Source organism: Sinohyriopsis cumingii, unplaced genomic scaffold (genome assembly GCF_028554795.1).
Source record: "Sinohyriopsis cumingii isolate HCF-2022 unplaced genomic scaffold, ASM2855479v2 utg002431l, whole genome shotgun sequence".
Lineage (NCBI taxonomy): Eukaryota > Metazoa > Mollusca > Bivalvia > Unionida > Unionidae > Sinohyriopsis > Sinohyriopsis cumingii.
The window spans coordinates 252167-271682 of record NW_028316207.1 but is presented as its reverse complement, the minus strand read 5'-3'; the positions used below and the strand labels follow the sequence as shown (position 1 = coordinate 271682).

Sequence of the window (19516 nt, the reverse complement as noted above, 5' to 3'; positions counted from 1 at the left end):
AATTATAACACATGTACATATGCTGTTCATTGTCAAATTTATGTTCCACGAAAGTCACACTATCCTACTCACTTTAATCGATCCTCTGAATTATCACTGACATCAAATAATCACTTGTTTGTTTTGTGCACCATGACAAAACACTAATTATCTTGCATATGACTGTAAAACAGAGAATAGACGCATTGGTTGAACAGCAGGTATAAATTAGATTTGGAAACAGCTGTTCAGGCTTCAAAAAACTATCTGGGTTTGCCAGTTGCAACAATTGTGAGCTCAAAGGATAGTCAACTTGCATGTGAGGTCCATGATTAATAGGGAATAAAAGAAGCTATCGTTATTCTTTGTGACCCATAAAATAAAACTTAGCCTGCCTTTACAAATAAGTTTTAAATATTGAATGACCTCCCAACCCTTACAGAAAGGGATGACTCTTGTATCACTTTTCAAAGATGAATGTTTTTTTTTCTTCTTCAAAATTGGCCACAGTATCTCACTTGTTGATTAATCCTTTGGATCAGAGTTTGTCCAACTCCCATTTCTGTTGCATACTTTGAGTGGTCACTGTTATGCTCCAGTGACCACATAAGGCAGGGAAAACACCATTTGAAAACATTTGGCAGCAGAAGGCAGATTATCTTATATACAGGACATTAATGTAGGAAATTTGTGAAGGGAAATTAGTGACCATTGTGACCAGGTGACTACTATGTGCAGTTGACTGTTAAGACAGATTTGACTGTAAATCACAACAACACTAATAGACAGTTTAGCAATGTGCCCAACGCTTTTCTTTCCCCACTATAGTTTAATGCATGTGTGAATTTGCATTTGCAAGCTGAGATAGCTGCCCAGGTGAGTGATGTAATGCCAGCATGGGCTTCTTGTTGAGATTATAAATAATAATCTATGATTAATTGTCACCATGACTGAGATCTATTATTGTGAAACCTGTTTTGCTGAGGTATTTGTTGAAAGCTTTCATTTTCTCATGTCCAAATGGAGACCTTGTAGAATGAGTTTTTTCTGTCACATAACATGGCAGCAGGTCAGAGTCCATGCTGTTATTTCCATCTAGTGTATGATTTAAGAATTCCAATCTCTAAACAAAGTGCCTTTCTTGCATGAAGTAAAAAATATTCAGCTTGTTTGATACCTTAGCACCTGAAAAGAAATTTTCATTGTCCTAAGATGCAAGAACTCACACTGAGGGTCTGTTCTAGGGTGCATGATTGCAAAATTCATATTTTGTAAAAACTATTTTGCTGAAAATTTAACCAAATGCACAAATATGTAGCTTAAATTCACCCATTTTTTTCCACTGAAGGGTGAATAACTCCCTTTCCACCTATAAATGTAGAGGCCTAGAATTGACCATGCATATTACTGACATCTCATAAGAGTTACTTATCCAAAAATTTTGACACGCTTGAAAATTTATGATCCTGGATATTAGTTCTAGTTCTTTGTAAACAAGATTAATGTACATGATATCCTAATTCCATGCCTTTCCCTAAAGTATTTATATTCTCTTACAGGGCATCCATATTGACAGAAGTACAGTCAAGCTCTGCATCCAAGCTTCCCACATCTAAATCAGTATTAGTACTAGGTGAGTTGCTATCTTTCATTTTGCATCCAAACTTCCCACATCTAAATCAGTATTAGTACTAGGTGAGTTGCTATGTTTCATCTGCATCTAAGCTTCCCACATCTAAATCAGTATTAGTACTTAGTGAGTTGCTATCTTTCATTTGCATCCAAGCTTCCCACATCTAAATCAGTATTAGTACTAGGTGAGTTGCTATCTTTCATTTTGCCACTGATAGAATAAAGTTTGATCTTTCATTTCTAGCGATTACGAAGGAACTAAAACCCACCATAAAATAATTGGCATTTTGTACAGAAGTAGATGATGAATTTAGTTATGCTTTCACTGCTGTAAACAGACAATATTGGTGAGCATACAATTTAAGTGTATTTAGCATTACAACGGTTTTGGCCAAAGGTTTATTGAAATTAAAGCTGCAATGTTTCTACCGGTATTTTGTATTTTTCATAAATTTAAAACTAGATCAAGTCTTCACATTCTGTTTGACTCGCATGCATTAGTCTTTTCACAGATTTTCTTTAATTTTAACTAAAAATGAGTTTCACTGATTTATTGAAGTGGAATTTTAAGATTTCTCAATCACTGAAAGTTTATGAAAAAATACAGACATTGCAGTTTTAAAATATTGTGAGAAAAAGATGATAATATATGTGTTGTAAAGACCAATGACACAAAGGGCAGATAGTTCTCTAACCAGATTTCAGACGTTTATTGGATAACCTGCTGTCCATTGTCCTGTATTTTCAAAGTCCAACCCTCCTTCTGTCGAAGAAAAGTACTCACATTTGAGTTTGTATTTAGATCAGTTACTTGTTTTACCATGAAACTTGTAGCTTAGGTTTTCTTGCACTTTTAATGCATATGGGCTTTTCTTCATGATATATACTGTGTTTTCCAATGGTCAGATCAAGTTAAGAAAATGCAGAAAGCACACATATTTGTTTAGATAACATAAAACAATTATGTCCAAAATTTACATATTACGCACATTGATAGTTCACTAAACGTTTATGCTGGTGAAAATAAAGATTCAGTAAAATATTCGGTCATGCTATAATAGTGATTTTAAGTGTATAAAAGGCAAAGCTAAATGCAGTTTTTGTTATACCCACCTTTGCAGAAGCTTGATGTAGCAATCCCTGTGGAATATTTGTGCATATATGTCCATGCCTTAGATTAACCTCAGTGTACATTTTTTTAAATTTATATTTCAGTTCCATTTTATTCCAGCATCTTCATGAAGGGTTAGGCTCATTCTGTTTGTATCTGTCATGCCAAGATTAATTTGGAGTTTAGGTCGGTCACTTCTGCGCTGCTGGTTTCAGGGTCATACTTTGGTCACCTGGTTATATTTTTCAAAGGAGAGATTTGCATGGCATTCATGATCAGTAAACACATTGCTAATCAAATGCAGTTCTTAATTTGAAGAATAAGTTTTTAAAAAATATGCTTTCTTTAATAAGTGCATGCAGGTTTCGTCAAGCTAACATTTGTAACCAGTTTGTTAATGGTTAAAAAAATTATCTGCATATATTTCCTAAATTCCTGATATATTTTAATTATACTTGTCATGAATCAATCTAAACCTAAGACCATCCATCCCTTGTCATGCTCATTTGCCCCTTTAATATCAGGGTCAAAGTCACAGAAAATTTGCGTTATGTTTTTAGTTTAAAAAAATTTATTTGCCTCTGTATCACCAACACCATGATAGATTTTGTTTATAATTAGGAGGAATCTTTATGAAGCTGAGATAATTCTGCAATGTCTTTGTTCAGCATTTTGATCCTTCGGGCCAGGGTCAAAGATTTTAAAGCAATACTGTGATTATGAGTTTTGGCCTTTTTGTAATTTATCTTACACAGACATTTTGTTTTCAATCCAGGTGATAATGAATCAGGCAAGACAACTTTGATAGCCAAGTTGCAAGGAACTGAAGACCCCAAGAAAGGGGTCGGTTTGGAGTACTACTACATAGATGTAAAAGATGAATATGGAGATGGCAAGTACCATTAGATATGTCTTCAGCAAATATGTTGTGGCTCAAAGTTAAAATTATATATTTAATAAAAAGAATTCATTTGCCTATTATAATTCCTGTATTTGAACTAAAGAACTAGACTTCTTCAAGCTCAATTAATGTTTTACACTGATATGTCAGGCAGATTTTTTCATCTAACTTCTGAATTTCCTCTCTCACAAGATTCACTGTGTATTACAGTATATTTTAGAAAATGATGTTATATACAAGTAAAATTGACAAAATATTTTCATTAAAGTTTAAAATCAGAAAGAGTAAATCTTTTTAAATGATCAGGTTTATGGGCAAGATACATGATTTACTTTCCTGGTCTCAGGGAACACCTCATATTCTGCAGAACCCTTGTTTATTTTTTTTTATTACATGTCAATATTTTTTTCAGAACAAGCTCACCTAAGTGTCTGGGCATTAGATGGTGATCTAAATCATACAGGATTACTCAAGTATGCCTTGTCAGAGAGTAATTTTGAACATACCATTGTCATGATTGTGGCCTCTATGGCTAATCCATGGAGTATCATGGAGACTATAGAAAAATGGGTCACAGTTCTCCGACAACATTTGGACAGGCTAAAGATATCCCCAGAAGACAGAAAAGCCTATGAACAAAGTTGTAAGTACTTTTACTTACCATGTACTTGTGAAATGTTAGCATCATTTTAATGTATCAGGATGTTGTTAACTCGGCAAAGTTAGGTTTCATCAGCTTTAACAGGAATGTTGCAAAAACTAATACTGACTGATAGTGTTTCCCACAGAATCTCAAAGCTATGGTAGGCATCCAGTCCAGAGGGCACATTTAGTACACAGGGAAGCCCTTTTTTGTTGCAGTAATAGCATTAAGTTTATAATAATGATAGAATAAAAATCATGATGACTGTTTATTATTATTATTATTATGATGTTATTCCTTAATTAAATTGAATACATACTTTTAGGAGAAACATTTCAGCACGATAAAGTGTATTCTTTTTATCATCATTAACGAATTAATGTCTAGCATGCAAAGCTGTAAGGCATAAAATTACTTGCATATTAATATGGCATTTACATGCATTTGTGCTAGGGGATGTTTGTTTAACCATACATCGTAGAACAGGGAATGTACTTTTTTTTAAAAATATGTGCCAGGGTACTATGATCACTCAGAGTTCAAAAGAAAATGATAAAAGTTTAAAAATTTTGTATATGGGTAACTACTTGTTGAAATTTTCTTCCCTGGGTTCCAAGTATATTTGCTGGAACAGCCTTAGACATTTTGTCTTCATTAAGGCAATAATAATAAAACTAATTTTGAAATTGTTTTATACTTTATTAGTGTTAGGTTAAGTAAAGGTAAACATTTGCTTGCAATGTAACAATATTGACAAAGCAACAAGTTTGAACACTTATGCAGTATGCATTAGTACATTTAACTCCTAAGAGAACTGAAATGGTATTGTTAAAGCTGTTGAACAGATTCTTCAATTTCTTAAAGCAAGGAATATTTGCAAAGCTTGAGATCAATGTCTAATGGGAATTTATGCTCATTGTTTTACGATATGAAGTTTGTTTTTGGTATTTTGGTAGGCACTTGCAATTGATTTCAGTAACAATCAGTTTTTCTTGTGAGAAAATTTGTTTCACAGCTGCTGTGGAATAAATAAATGTCTCTACAGCTTCATAATATTCTGATAAAGCATTGGCTTCTTCTCAGTAAGGGTCTGAAGAATGTACATTGACAATTATAATTGGTCATGTGCATAAGTTTTCCTACTTTTGAAAGATTGACCAATTAATAAATTCATTTCACTTTACTCCCCAGTGTACAGCTTACATAGCACACATTTGAATCACTATAATTCTGCCACCATCTATTGCTTTTGCTTTGCTTTTCTTTCCATACTTCTTTCAGTCTTCATTTCAGAGATGTCATTTTGTCATAAAGTTGCAAATCATTGTGCAAGTCCTGTTCAAGGTTTACACAATTATATACACATGAAGAAGTTGTTATTAGCTTTATTTAATCCTGTAATTAGTTATAGCTTCTCCAGTGAATGGGCAATAATAAGAGTCATATAGAATAAAGAAATTTGACACAATCTAGCCTTAGATTGCAAAACAATTCAAGTGGGGAAAGTTAATTCCTTTAATCATACATGTATCTACTCACTGCATGTCAAGTGCTGTTTATTGAGCAGACACACTACTGCAGTTAGTTTAAATAAATAAAGACCTCCTTTATGGACCATCACATGGTGTTAGTCGGTGGACTCGATGAATAGCCTCAGCTCTGGACACAAATTTATTGCCACTTATGATCACAGAAGTTATATCAGGCACATCAGTAACTATTTTTGTTAGTGAGACATTAAAAAGACAGTTTAACTTGAAAAGATAATCCCACTAATCATATATGTTCACATACATGCCAGTTATTATGCTTTTGGTGTAATCATTGTTTTTTTCCACCAAATTACATTTTCCACTAAACTGTATGTGGATTAAGCTTTTCTGCTACATTAAAAAAATAAAGATAAAGCAACAAAAAAGGTGTTTTTATCATTTTTATTATCATCTCTTTAATTTCACTATATAAATTTGAGAATATTCTTAAAACGGTGACTTCTGCATAAGAATATCATAAGATCACTTTCCTTATTTGCTATTTATAGCAACTGTATATGACCCGTTTCCAACAAAACAGATGGGTTTCTTCAAAAATGAACCTGCCTAACAGATTCATTTGATTGATAAGCTAGTTAGTGAACCAGTCTTTATTTTTAAAGAAAATGGTGCCAGATGTTTAGTGAAATGCTTTATGGTGTGAGTTGTGGATGTTATGATGGAAATTATTAGAGCAGATGGATCTTGTAAAACTTCAAAACATGTTAGATCAGAAACGGGGACAAATCAACACCACTTTACAAACTTTAAAAGAAGGATATGAGGGTAATGTAAATCAGCACTCTTAACACCTCACCGTGATCATTGCTGGATTCCAGTTCACAATCATTCAGTGAACATTACACATGTTGACTAGAAGTGAATGCTGAAAGAAACAAAAAAATTCAGTATATTTTGTGTTTGTATTCTGGTTCTTTGAAATTTGCCCTTTGTGACAAAAACTTGTACATCTTTTTCATACTTGCTGCAATTCTAGCATGTATTATATAGATTACACTTTTTACACCCAAATTATGTTTTTTGCCACTTACCATAGCAATAATTACGCTCACACCTCTCAGGGTGGGGTGGGGGTGAGGTTGGCATGCATGTACTCACTGGCATGTCAGGTACTGTTCATTGAGTGGACACACTGTTGCAAGCAGTTCAGTTTACGATCATAGAAATTATTTCAAGCACATATGCAACTTTTTTGTATAGTGAGACATGAAAGGGGCATTTTGTAACTGATAAAAGGGCACAGGTTTGAAAAAAAGTCCTGGTAGGATGTAAAAGAAAAACGTCCTGGCATAGAAACAGTATGGCATGATGCTGTTCTAAACTGACCTGTGGGAAACACTTAACTGAAATCTCTTGTGCTATATGTTTACTGGAACTCTTTTCAAATATGTTTTAAATGCATATAGAGCAACAACATTTTACCTGGGATTCTGAAATTCTAATGGGTCGTGGCATGCATTTTTCATGAAAATTGGCTTGTATTTGCTAAACATTCAAAGGAGATAAAAATATGTTGTGGCAAAAAAGAAAACATTGATATCCCTAATTAATGAATATACTGGAAAATGTGTCATTTTCAGATAGGAATTGCTGCTGTATTAGAGTCATGGTTATCCTTCCATGAGGCACTGGCTTCCTCTCAAACTAATTATTTAATAAAGACATTTTCCTTTTTTTAAAAACTACTTTAAAATTTCACCTTACAGTATTTTATTCCATTCTACTGTTATTACAAATTAATTATTAATGGAGATCAAGCATACTTGATACTTTAAAAATACTTAATTCACCATTTTGACCAACATTTCTCATAAGGCCAGATGGTGGAGTTTTATTTGATCAGTCCACAAATAAATCTTGGAGGATGATAATAAAAAGTTTGTTATTGTTGCTGGTATCTTTTTTTTCAATCCAGGCATATGTTTAAAAAAAAATTGTTGTAAAGGTATGATGTGGTGACAGAGTGGGACACAGTATATATATATGTTTTTTTTAATTTGGTGTGAGGAGCTGATGTTGCGTATAGTATGTACTCTGGGGCAATCATTCAGTAATAGAAGTTTTTAATATTCCATGAGATAAGATTTCACACCTTTTTGTATTGTTTTATGTCTATAGAGCGTTTAAACAATTGGGAAAACATACTGATCAAATACACTAAGTCAGTGTCACGTCTCATGATTGTTTAAGAAACACTGAGTAAACTGGACCTAGTCACCTTTGAATTAAGCTTAGTCAGTGTCACCTTTATTGATTTTCCAAAAAAGAAACCAGTGTCCAGTTGTTCAAGGTATGTGCCAGTCAAATCTTTGAGTCTGCTTGATATATCTGGAAAATGGTGATTTCAGGATATCTGCTATTTTCGTATAATTCATGGGATTTATTTTTAAATAGTGCCAGAATTTAACATACAAAAAGTAGATGGCATCTGATCAACAACATTATCTGTTGCTCAATCAGAGTGGAACCTTAATTGGAATTTTTTGTTGTTGTCTGAATGATAATTCCATATGCCAGGAAAAATTTGGTTTAAGTCTGGGTTCAAATTATATAGTAGCTACAGTGGTCCCCCTCTTACATGACCACCCCTTCTGCACCAGGAAAGTGGCTTTATAAGACAGGTGGCCTTTCCAGAGGTAAAGCTACACTTGTGAGATGTATATGTGTATATAGTAGGAAAGCTACATATAACTTAAAGCAGTTAATATCTTTGTTTAAAAGTAGCATTAATTATTAAAATGTTCTTGCCTAAAAAACAGAGTTATTTCAAGTAACATAAATTAATAGTTCTTATTCTTTGGCTTGAAATGTGAGTGGGCTATTGTTGGCATGCTCATTACCAAACCATTGAAAAAAGTTATTTAAATCTTGGTACATACATTGTTTCGTATATAAACTTATTCGTTTTCCATTTGCTCCATTTTCCCACTGTTAGAAAATATTATTCTCATCTTTTATGATCTTCTGTATTTGAGTCTTCCCAACATAAAATCTTTCGGCAAATGTACTCTTCCCATTGTCATCAAGTCGAATAATTTTTACTTTTTCTTCTAAAGTATTATTTCTTCGTTTACATGATGACATGTTAAAGTTTTGTAATGATTTATTCCTATGTTGCTAATTGTACAGTACTGCAATTTAATTTTGGAGACAAAACTTTTGTACACGAAAGTTCTTGTTATAAAGGAAGTGATACAATTTTTTTTTTTAAATCTGCTGTGTGGAGCCCAAAGCTGGATCAAAATATTGCTGACTCCATTTCTATCTGACCATGTTATGATCTTGACAATTATGTCCGTTTGTTGTCATCAATTTAAAAAAAAATCCTCTGTGTGAAACCCAAAGTTCAATCAAAGCATTGCTGACCCCATTTCCTGCAAACATCAACATAATGATATAATAATAACCTTAGTGGCACATGTACTTTAGCCAACACTTCTTTCAGTTACGAAATCCTGAGACCGCTCTGGTGGCCTAGTGGTTATAGCATCCCACTCGGAAGTGGGAGGTCGTGGGTTCGAACCCCAGCCGAGTCATACCAAAGACTTACAAGAATGGTACTAACAGCTGCCTTGCTAGGCGCTCAGCATTAAGAGGTTAGTGTTAGGACTGGTCGGCCTGGTGTCAGGATAATGTGACTGGGTGGGACATCATGCTACATGTCTGTGGCATGATGCCCCAGTGCTGTTGTTGTTGTTGTGGGGTTTAACGCCATTTTTCAGCACATGATAGGCTATGCATGGCGGCCAGTATTAATGGTGGAGGAAAAACCTGGAAAGAACCACCAACCCACGAGAAGCTACTGGCAAGCTTTCTCACATACCCGCATTGGTCGAATCCTAGACTCAAACCCACAGAGAGAGAGGTGAAATGACAGAGATCCATAATCGAGAGCGCTTTAGACCACTCAGCCACTCAGGGCCCCAACTGCCCCAGTGCTAGACATCACTATAAATTGCCACACTGCAGACATCATAGCAGTATGACTGAAAAATTGTTAAAGCTATGTTAAAAATCTTAATCACACACACACACACATGAAAACCTGATATCTGGAAACTGATATTGGGAAAGATAATCAGATTACTTACCTTATCGTAATTAAATATTGGTTCTGGACATATATTAATAATAAAATGTGGCTGCTTGTGAGGGGTTAATTTTACATTTGTGCACTAATATGTTGGCCGCTGATCGCGTTAAAGGGGTGGCCTTTCTTGAAGGGTACTTTTGAACACGAACTAGATTCTGTGATTCTGGCCATAAAGACTGGGTGGCAGCTGATCGGGGGTGGGGAGGGGCATTCATGAGGGGGACCACTGTAGTAGCAAATTTGCTACCTGTTTTATGATTGGTACCAAGTACAAAATCTGACAGAGATTTTGTAGCGACAAAAATTTTGAGAAGTTAAGAACTCTCAGTGACTCAAGGTTTGAATTTTATTGATGAAGAAGATCCTTTCCAAAAGATAGAAGTTACTGATGCTTTCTTTTAAATGATGAGCATGTATTGATGTTCAAAATGATCAGTCAGATCAGTTTAATGTGTTTGGAATTCAGTGTTATTTCCATGCAAAGATATTAGCAGAAAATCTACACCTCATGAGTTAGTGACAGCAATATAATAGATATAAAAAAGTTTTTAAAGTGTCACTGGCTGAATACATATTTGTAGGTAAAATCTTCTGCCACATGTTAAGATCTTTTGCTACTTGTTAAAAATGTCTGTAGCAAATTCTGGCTTCCGGCTATTTTATATTCAATTCTGATCCTGTAAGCCTAGAATTCATTTTAGGGCTGCAGTGGATCAGTTGTTCTGTGAAAATAAAGTTACCACTAAAATTACTGATTTTGCAGCTTAGAAGAAAAAACATACGCTTACAGAATCATGAAATAATATCATTATTTGCATGAAACTCGTCAGTGAGAAATTTGACATATTGTACATTTGACTGTATTTGACATTGTCATATGCTTGTAGATCATAATAATTGGTGGCAGAGGATGAAGTAATGCAGAATATGTCAAAATTTGCTAAATCGCATATGTATGGTCTTGTTCCTCTAAAAATAACTGCTCCGGTGGCCTAGTGTTTAGAGCATCCGCCTCGGATGCAGGAGGCCATGGGTTTCATCCCCAGCCGAGTCATACCAGAGACTTGTAAAAATGGTACTAACAGCTGCCTCGCTTGACACTCAGCATTAATTAAGATGTTAGTATTAGGACTGGTCTGCCTGGTGTCAGGATAATGTGACTGGGTGAGACATCATTCTACATGTCTGTGGCATGATGCCCCAGTGCTGGACATACTGTAAACTGCCACACTGCAGACATCGTAGCAGTATGACTGAAAAATTGTTAAAGCTACGTTAAAAATCCGAATTATACACACATTCCTCTGAAGTATAAGTTTTACAGGTCATATATATACATTTCTTCAAATATAAATTGTTGTTTAAAAATATAATACTAATTTTATTTAACCAAAGTCTATTCAGTCCTGATTATTGAATGATCTACACCTTAACGTTTTTCAAGAAACTTCCAGACAAAAATTATTGATTGCTATGGATTTTTACAATAGTGGTTTGGTACTAAACTGGATCACGAAAAGAGCACATCAAGTCCAATTGTCACACTAGAGGGTAATATAAATTTGTTTATCGACATGCCTAACTTTGATTGTAAAATCACAGCACACAACATTCACTCCAGTTTGTACTTTTTATCACACTTTCGGGTTGATTTTGTCCAGAAATGATATACTTTAACATTGGTTTTACCATTTGTTTTTTGCCATATGTACTTCTAGGGGCATGTAAATAATGATCTTACAAATATGGTTGCATGAGGATCCAAATAAAGTGAATAATTGCCATTTACAGGTTTGTAAAATCAGATTCTAAAAAAAGACATTACAGAAATATTTGGTGTTGAATGCCTACATGACTTTATGACTATTACTATAGTTTTTCACCTATTTGATATCATCTGTAAAATTTATGGAGAAAAAAATAAATATTTGTTTACAAACATATGCAATATGTATTGTCTAACCTGTTGCACAGACTATCAGATCCACAAAGTCAAATGTTCCCTATGGGTTGATTTAATTTAATTTATGTAAATGAATCACACACCTGTAAAAGAAAACTAATACTGAGTACCGGCTGTGTATTTGTTACATTGCATTTAGTAAGAAGTCTGTAAAAAAAAAAATATGGATTGCAAAATGGGGTATAAATCATCATAAATTTTACTTGTATACAGTACAAGCATTGGGGAGGGGGTGTGATGCTGGATTCCTCTGTAGGGGTGGGTGGGTGTGCAGTGATGGGCCAATAGTTGGCATGCCATACTCACAATCAAAAGGGTGCAGGGTTGAGTCCTGTGGTTGGATCAGCTCAGGTCAGTAAGCATGTTGTGACTCTGAACGAGAAATGTTAATAGCAGTAATAGATTAACAGTAATTTTTACATTGCTTTGACTTTTCTTTATGCAAGTCCCTAAGCCCAAGGTGAATTCATCCCCCAGTAAGTAATGGAAGGTCTAGAATAAAAATAAATAATCAGTCTGTTGCCTAAGTTAATTCCATCATTCTTTTCCTTGGACTTAATGTGGTTATTATGGGGTTTTGGGGCTCAAAAATTTCACTATTTTTAGTATCTTTTGGCAAAACTTCAACCATAAATCTTGGGGACACTCACACTAACTGCTTGGCATGTACTGAGTGCACTCATGTAGATGTACTTTCTGTGCCTTATGGCCATATGAGGTGTGGAATTTGCCAGTAAACTGCTGCTTCAGTAGTGGCAGAAAGAAGGGAGCCACATCGTTCTCTTGTCAGTAGATCTCGTCTGATCACAGGAGCGATCACTGATACTTCCAGATTCAAGGATATCACCAGCATCCATAAGTAAGACCAGCTTTTCCAACCATATATATGAAGGATTTTATTAGTGTGCATTTAAACTTTTGGGTTCCTGTACATCTTTTTGAACATTAACATCTTTACATTTTTATCTTGTACCCATATCTTGCAATACATATGTTTACATTTATTTGGAAGGGTTGATCTGACAAACGTTTTGTGCAATTCTTCATTTTTACATTTGCAGAACTTTTAATTGGCACAATGTAGCCAATTTTGTGCTGAGGTGCTGTTAGACCATCATACACATATTCTGCTATTTTGGGGGGAAGAAAAGCAGTCATATTCATTTCACTCAGACTGACTTGTGCCTTATTCAACGGTGTCTAGATTGTCAGATGAATCAAGTTTCCCAAATGGAGATTTCTCCAGCAGGTCTTTGTCACTGTTTATTGGGCACTGGTCAGCAATCCCCAGGCTGTGTGACAAATGATGGGCACTTGGCACAAGGTTTAGGTACTTGGCACCAGTGATTGACAGGGTGATGCAGACCTGTCAGCCCTTATGTTTTGACTATAAGTGTTACTGAGATACCCCTAAAACTATGGATTTACAGATTAGTGTAAAAATAAATATGAAAATATGATCATTGCACTCATAGTGAGATGTTGGCTTGTCCTGGTTAGGTCTAGATCATGGTTTTCATACGAGACTGAGTGGAGTTAGTCAAGGAACCAAACTAACTTCACAGGAGTGCCTCAGATGCTTTAATTCGCCATGTTTTTCATGCAGAACCCCGGCATGTTCAATCTACATCATTGTCTGGAAATGTTGTTTAACAAATGAAAACACATTGAAGGTGAATGGGACAATTAGCCACTTAAGAAGTCTTTAAAAATTGGCACATGAAAAGGAATATTCAGATTCTTGGCTGTGCTAAGAAAAACAGCAGGAAAGGCAACAATTATTTTTATTAAGCATCATATTGAGTTTATTGGAGTACTGCTTACAGCAAGAAAGATGATTGATGCTACCATTTGAAATCAGAAAAAATAAAGATTAAGCCAAGTTAAGAAATCTATCAAGAAGCCTTTGACCTCTGCCGGGTTTGAAAATGCAGTTTCTGAAACTGAACTGGAGGTTATAAAGGTCTAAGTATACTTAGGAAATTTAAGTTGAGCATAGTGTTGCCTTCACTGCACCAGATCGCACTTCTAAACTTTTCAAATGTGTTTTCCTTATTGACAATAGCAGCACGTATGATAGTTTATTACACCTCACCAAAAATTGGTCATACTTAACGAAAATATCATATGCCTTACTGAGAAGGTCGTGTTAGAGTTGGCAGTTATGGAGAATGGAAAACCAGTAACTGGGCATCTGTCATGGATCATAATAACTGGTAAGTATTAAATAATTTAAACTGTATTTATCCGGTGCTAAAACCTGATATCTTGACACCAGGGACCCTCTAACTTCAGATTGGGTCCCTTTTGTATTCTAAATGAGGTGCCCATTGGACATATCGTAAAAAAAAAAAAGACTAATTTGCCTGAGAAAACTTCGATTGCACTGATTAATTGTGGAACTTTATTTTAAAGTTATTGAAAGACTAATAAAGCGTTAATATTTATCCCCATGTCTTTACCCTTGTGAAGATAACTGTTTATCATACTTCTATAGAAAGTTGTAAACTTTGTGTATGAAGTGAAGCATGGAATCTGTTAATGGGGAAGCCTGGGTTACTAAACGTTATAGTGAACACATGTCTTTAACATGCATGTTATTCTGAAATACCATTTTGGATATATGTGTGCCAGAAGCCAGCTAGAACCAGTTAATATACACAACAAGCTATTAATTGTTTACTTTATTGTTGTAATCTGGTTGAGTTTAGGCCAAATGCAGGATGTTTTTTGAGGTATTATAAGTAATAAAGGAATCAAATGTGGTCCATGTTGGCTTTCAAGTCTTTGATTTAAAATCTGCCATCCTCTGTTGATGTTAAGATAAAATGGAAAAACAGACTTAAAATGATTTCAACAAAAGCACTTGAGTAAGTAGTTTGATTTTTTAATGGTCTTGTTTAATTACTATTGCAGAGTTCAAGATGTTCAATGTTAAAGTTTAATGAATAAATAATTCAGCTGTCCCTTGCTCATGCTTACAGTAGTGAAACAATGGTTAAACATAACAATGTGGCACCTTTGATATCATCAAAAGTGCAAACAGAAATTGAGTGAAAGGACATTGTTAGAGTAATTAGACAATTGCTGATCTCAGGGCCTGGAGGAAAACATTGCTTTCCCTGAAGTCTTTTGAGAGCCAATAAACACACAAGTCAATTTAAAATGATTTTGTTTTCATCTGTTCATATTAAAGTGTAGCAGTTGAAACATTGTGTGACAAATAAATATTAAAAAGGGGACAATTTGGGGCATATAGAAATAGGAGACCAAGCTTGTGGAATGTGAGTTAGGTCTTTTCTTAAAGTCACCACCCCTAGACCTGTATCTAAAAAATGTATTCTTTGCACACTGGTTTACCACCCAAAAAAAAAAAAAAAAAAAACAACAAGCTATATATGACTCCAATTGTCTTGGCATTGAATGACCTTCATAGATTGCTGTTTGACAAGGTACCAAACCAAGCCAAAACCTTATTTGTCTTGCCTGCATTGTCAGCAACAATGTTAAGATTGTATATTGAGATTGTATAGAAGTTTTTGCAAGTCAGATATGCAGTGTGATAATATTGATAGGCAGATTCCATGATCTGGGGAAACCTTAATTGTTTGTGCCAAATACTTTATTAAGGCATGCTGGTTAGACAACAATTTATAATACAGTTTGACCTCGCTCCATTATAACATGAATTTGAATACAACATGGTCATGGTGTGGCTCCCAAAATTTCATGCATATGTATTTTTCGTGTACACAAAAAAATTCTTTCTTAAAAGTACGAAAAAACAAAATGTTTATTATCATTTTGGGGAAGCAATCGTGTATCAATAATACATGACGATTGTGGTGTGGCTCCTGAAATTTTATATGTATTTTTCTTGTACACAAACAAATAGTATTTTCTTCTTAAAAGGATGGAAAATAATGTGTAAAAAGTTTATTCTTGGATCGCGTAGGGCTTCGCCAATGTCGTAAACTTTGGGGGAAAAATCCTTGTTGGCGGCAAAATATGCCATCTGGTGATTTTTCTGTTTCATTGCCGACATAGTTGGCTGTTTAAACTTGTATATACAACCATTGGTTTGGAGTGGAGAAATTCAGGGGCCCCATGAAAGGAAGCCACAAACTTGATAAAAAATGCACTGAAATGTATCTATTGTTACATAAACAAATTCTTTATCCATATCAAACCATCTAAACAGTGCATTGTTATATCATAATCCGCTTATCTTGACATCTAGTATGTGTACTGTATGTTGTGGGATTTCCATTATTTTTGTTGTTGACATTTCTGGTTACAGAGATCAACTGGACGAGGCATTATCTCGTAATCTATTTTTTCGTTCGCTCGCTAGTATTTGATATATTTACACACATTTGTATGTGGATGGTAAGTAAAATTCCTCTTCTTTTCACTCAGAATTAAATCCGTCAGAACACTCACATTTTCTGTAATAATCCCTGTCATCAGACCAGAACACCTGCATCTCTATCGTCTGTTGACCCTTTGTTAAATTTCTAACACATGCGTGTAAAGCAGCATCACTCTGCTACCACAAATGTAAAAGAAAACATCTTACCTGTTGGTCTATGTAATAGGCAGGGAGGAACAGTAACTAGAAGAGACCAAACGACAGCCAATTCCTTTTTAAAAATGTACCCAGATAAAATAGTTTGCTGAAATTTCAAAGGAAACAGATTACCTTTGAAGCGCCAATTGTTATGAAAACGTACTAAACAAATGGAACAAAATTCATCTCAATCATGCAATACAATCATTTGAAGTAAGAAATGGGCATTTGTTTGGTTCCCCAAAGCTGTTCTTCAATAACGCATGCACCCTTCATCAAAGAAAGCTGACTATGATCTTCAATAAAAACAAAGAACCTTTCTTAAAAGGAAGTCACTACCAAACTTATATAAAAGCAATGGAATCTGATGGATTTTTGCATTTTTCAACATGACTGGAACATGTTAACTGTGTGGTGAAAGTTCCCTTTTTGCAGGGACAAAAGTTTATGCTTACGTTTCCTACCAATGGGGGCTTAAAATGCAGACTAACTTTTACAGACTTGGGACATACTTTAAAGTAAATCGTGTGCTTCGTCATTCGTTACGTGATTGTGCTACGTTTTTCCACTGAATTCAGACCTATATGACCTGTCAAAAGTACTGAATATTTTAAATCTCTGTGTGTGCATATTTTTAATGGAATTACTTGTATTGTAGATTCAATGTATGTGATGAGATTTGCAGGTGAATACATGGTGTTGATACTCTATTCCTGCTATACATTAGACAGGTATATATAAACAGCATATACATATATGTACCAATTCGTGGTTCTCTAAAAAAAGTAAAATATTATATATGCCTTCTCTGTTTTCACTATATGTGTATTTTTCATTTAATATGCATCGATTTAAGATGGTAACTGTGCCGATGAAGCACATATCTTACTGCCCGCATGTATTACCTAACACCCCCTTTTGCAAATTTTTTGGGGTACATGCATCATTTTCTTCAGCTTACTGACCTTGCTGCTTATAACATGGTTCAGCCTATAACACGGTCACTTTCTATGGCTCCCAACTACTGTGTTATAGCGGGGTCACACTGTATATTGACAATTCATGTACTGTATTTGTGGGAATTGCAGTGGCTTAGCATATCAGACTTGTAACTAACCCAAGATTCAATAAATGTCAAAAATAACCATAAATTGTTCAGTCCCCAGTCTCCTTCCTGTCGTGCTCAATTGATGATGATGATCAGAATTGATGATCAAGTTCTAAGAATTAAGTGAGAAAGACGCACTTTTTGCTAAATAAATAAAAGCATGGTATTTTAATGGATGCAGTAAAGTAGAAACTTAAGGTTGGCTAGTGGATATTTATCGATGCTTTATATAAATAATACCAGTGATTATCGATATGCAAGACCTTTTGCTTACAGTTTGACATAAATATGATGGATAAAAGCATATTCTGAACATAAAATACAATTTGAATAAATCACACATATGACATAATATTAAGTATTTATTGAAGGTGAGACTACATTCTATTCTTTTAGAAATTAGTTTGTAATTTATTTATAATTTGTAACATTTTCAGTACGTGTACGGTGTTATAAAGTAAGCACACAATCTTTGAACCAGGGTTTTGCCTACATCACAGTGTATCATCTTCATAAGTTGATTATTTTATTGTTCATTTTAGCTTGTGTATTATTATCACACCTTAAGTTTACTTATATTCAGTATTATATCACCTGGCAACTTTTTCCATGTTTCTTTTTAACACTTCGTTTATACATTTTTTTGTATCAGCAAAGTATATAAGAGATACTCTTTCAATTCAAAGAACTGAACATGTTGCATTGATTCATATCAAAATAAATGTTATTGAATCTAATAATTTTGCGTGATAAATTTTGTTCTTATTAATACGATGGGACCCACAAGATCATCAGGAAATAAAAGCAAAGATATGAATTGTCAGTATGAATTTTAAACAAAATTTATTAATACAAGCCATACATGCAACATCTAAATCAGTGTACTACAGTCTTGGCAAGACATAGCAAAAGGAGTGAAGGCAAGATAGAGAAATATGGAAATTGAGAGGAGGATGCCATTGGTATTTCAGCTGCCTCATTCTTCTGACATAAATGTTGGCAAGGTGAGAGCTTGCTGGTGCAAAAGAAAATTAGGTGGAATGTTTTCAGCTGATTTGACACTCATAGCCCCAGCTCTGTCTTCACATTCTTAACCTGAACAGATATTTTTGACAGTACCTCAGCTCCACCACAGCCTCAGCTGATGTAGGAAGGGCTATTACAGTGATAGAACATCCATTAACATCATCATGCATTTGAAACCAGAGTGAAGGAAATGATGGCCCATCAAGACAGGACTTGGCCATCAGATATGAGTCAGTTATGGTCAACATTTAATTCATTATAGCCTGTATTTATGCCTGTGTGGACTAGTTATGATGATCTAATATCATGTATCCCATTCCAGCATCAGAACACTGGCATTCACAGGGATTGACCTATCCAATATAGTGCCTATATAAACCAATCTTAGTCCATGGCCAGTACATGGCCATAATACCCAGTTGCTATTTTGGACCTATTCAGTATATGACAAATCATGCTTACAAGCTCCATCATAGAGGTGTCTGTGTCGCCCACTATTCAGTATATGACATATCATGCTTACAAGCTCCATCATATAGCTGTCTGTGTTGCCCACTATTCAGTATATGACAAATGCTTACAAGCTCCATCATAGAGGTGTCTGTGTCGCCCACTATTCAGTATATGACAAATCATGCTTACAAGCTCCATCATAGAGGTGTCTGTGTCGCTCACTCTTGAGTATATGACAAATCATGCTTACAAGCTCCTTCATAGCCCAGAATTTGTCCACACCTATGTACCCTCAGTCCAGTGCCTTCAGTGACCAACATTAAATAGCACCAGGACTGCCTATCACAACTTACCACTATGGTACCAGCCATGGCAATGTTACTGTCCCAGATGCCTGATATCTTGTCCAGACTATGGACAATACAGTCAGCAATTGCCTTGAAGATACAGTATGTCATTCAAGACAGGGTTCCAGTCTAGGTTG

The 19516-nt window shown here is 34.9% G+C and overlaps 1 protein-coding gene across 1 annotated transcript in view; it reads left to right on the top strand.

Annotated features, from left to right (window-relative positions):
• Nucleotides 1–19516, top strand: part of LOC149770742 (cytoplasmic dynein 1 light intermediate chain 2-like) — an 84686-nt gene that overhangs the window by 9996 nt on the left and 55174 nt on the right. Inside the window, exons 2-4 of the mRNA XM_089949170.1 lie at nucleotides 1539–1612; nucleotides 3498–3614; nucleotides 4036–4266. Of these exons, the coding sequence (XP_089805296.1) occupies nucleotides 1539–1612; nucleotides 3498–3614; nucleotides 4036–4266 (422 nt within the window). The remainder of the gene's footprint in view (nucleotides 1–1538; nucleotides 1613–3497; nucleotides 3615–4035; nucleotides 4267–19516) is intronic.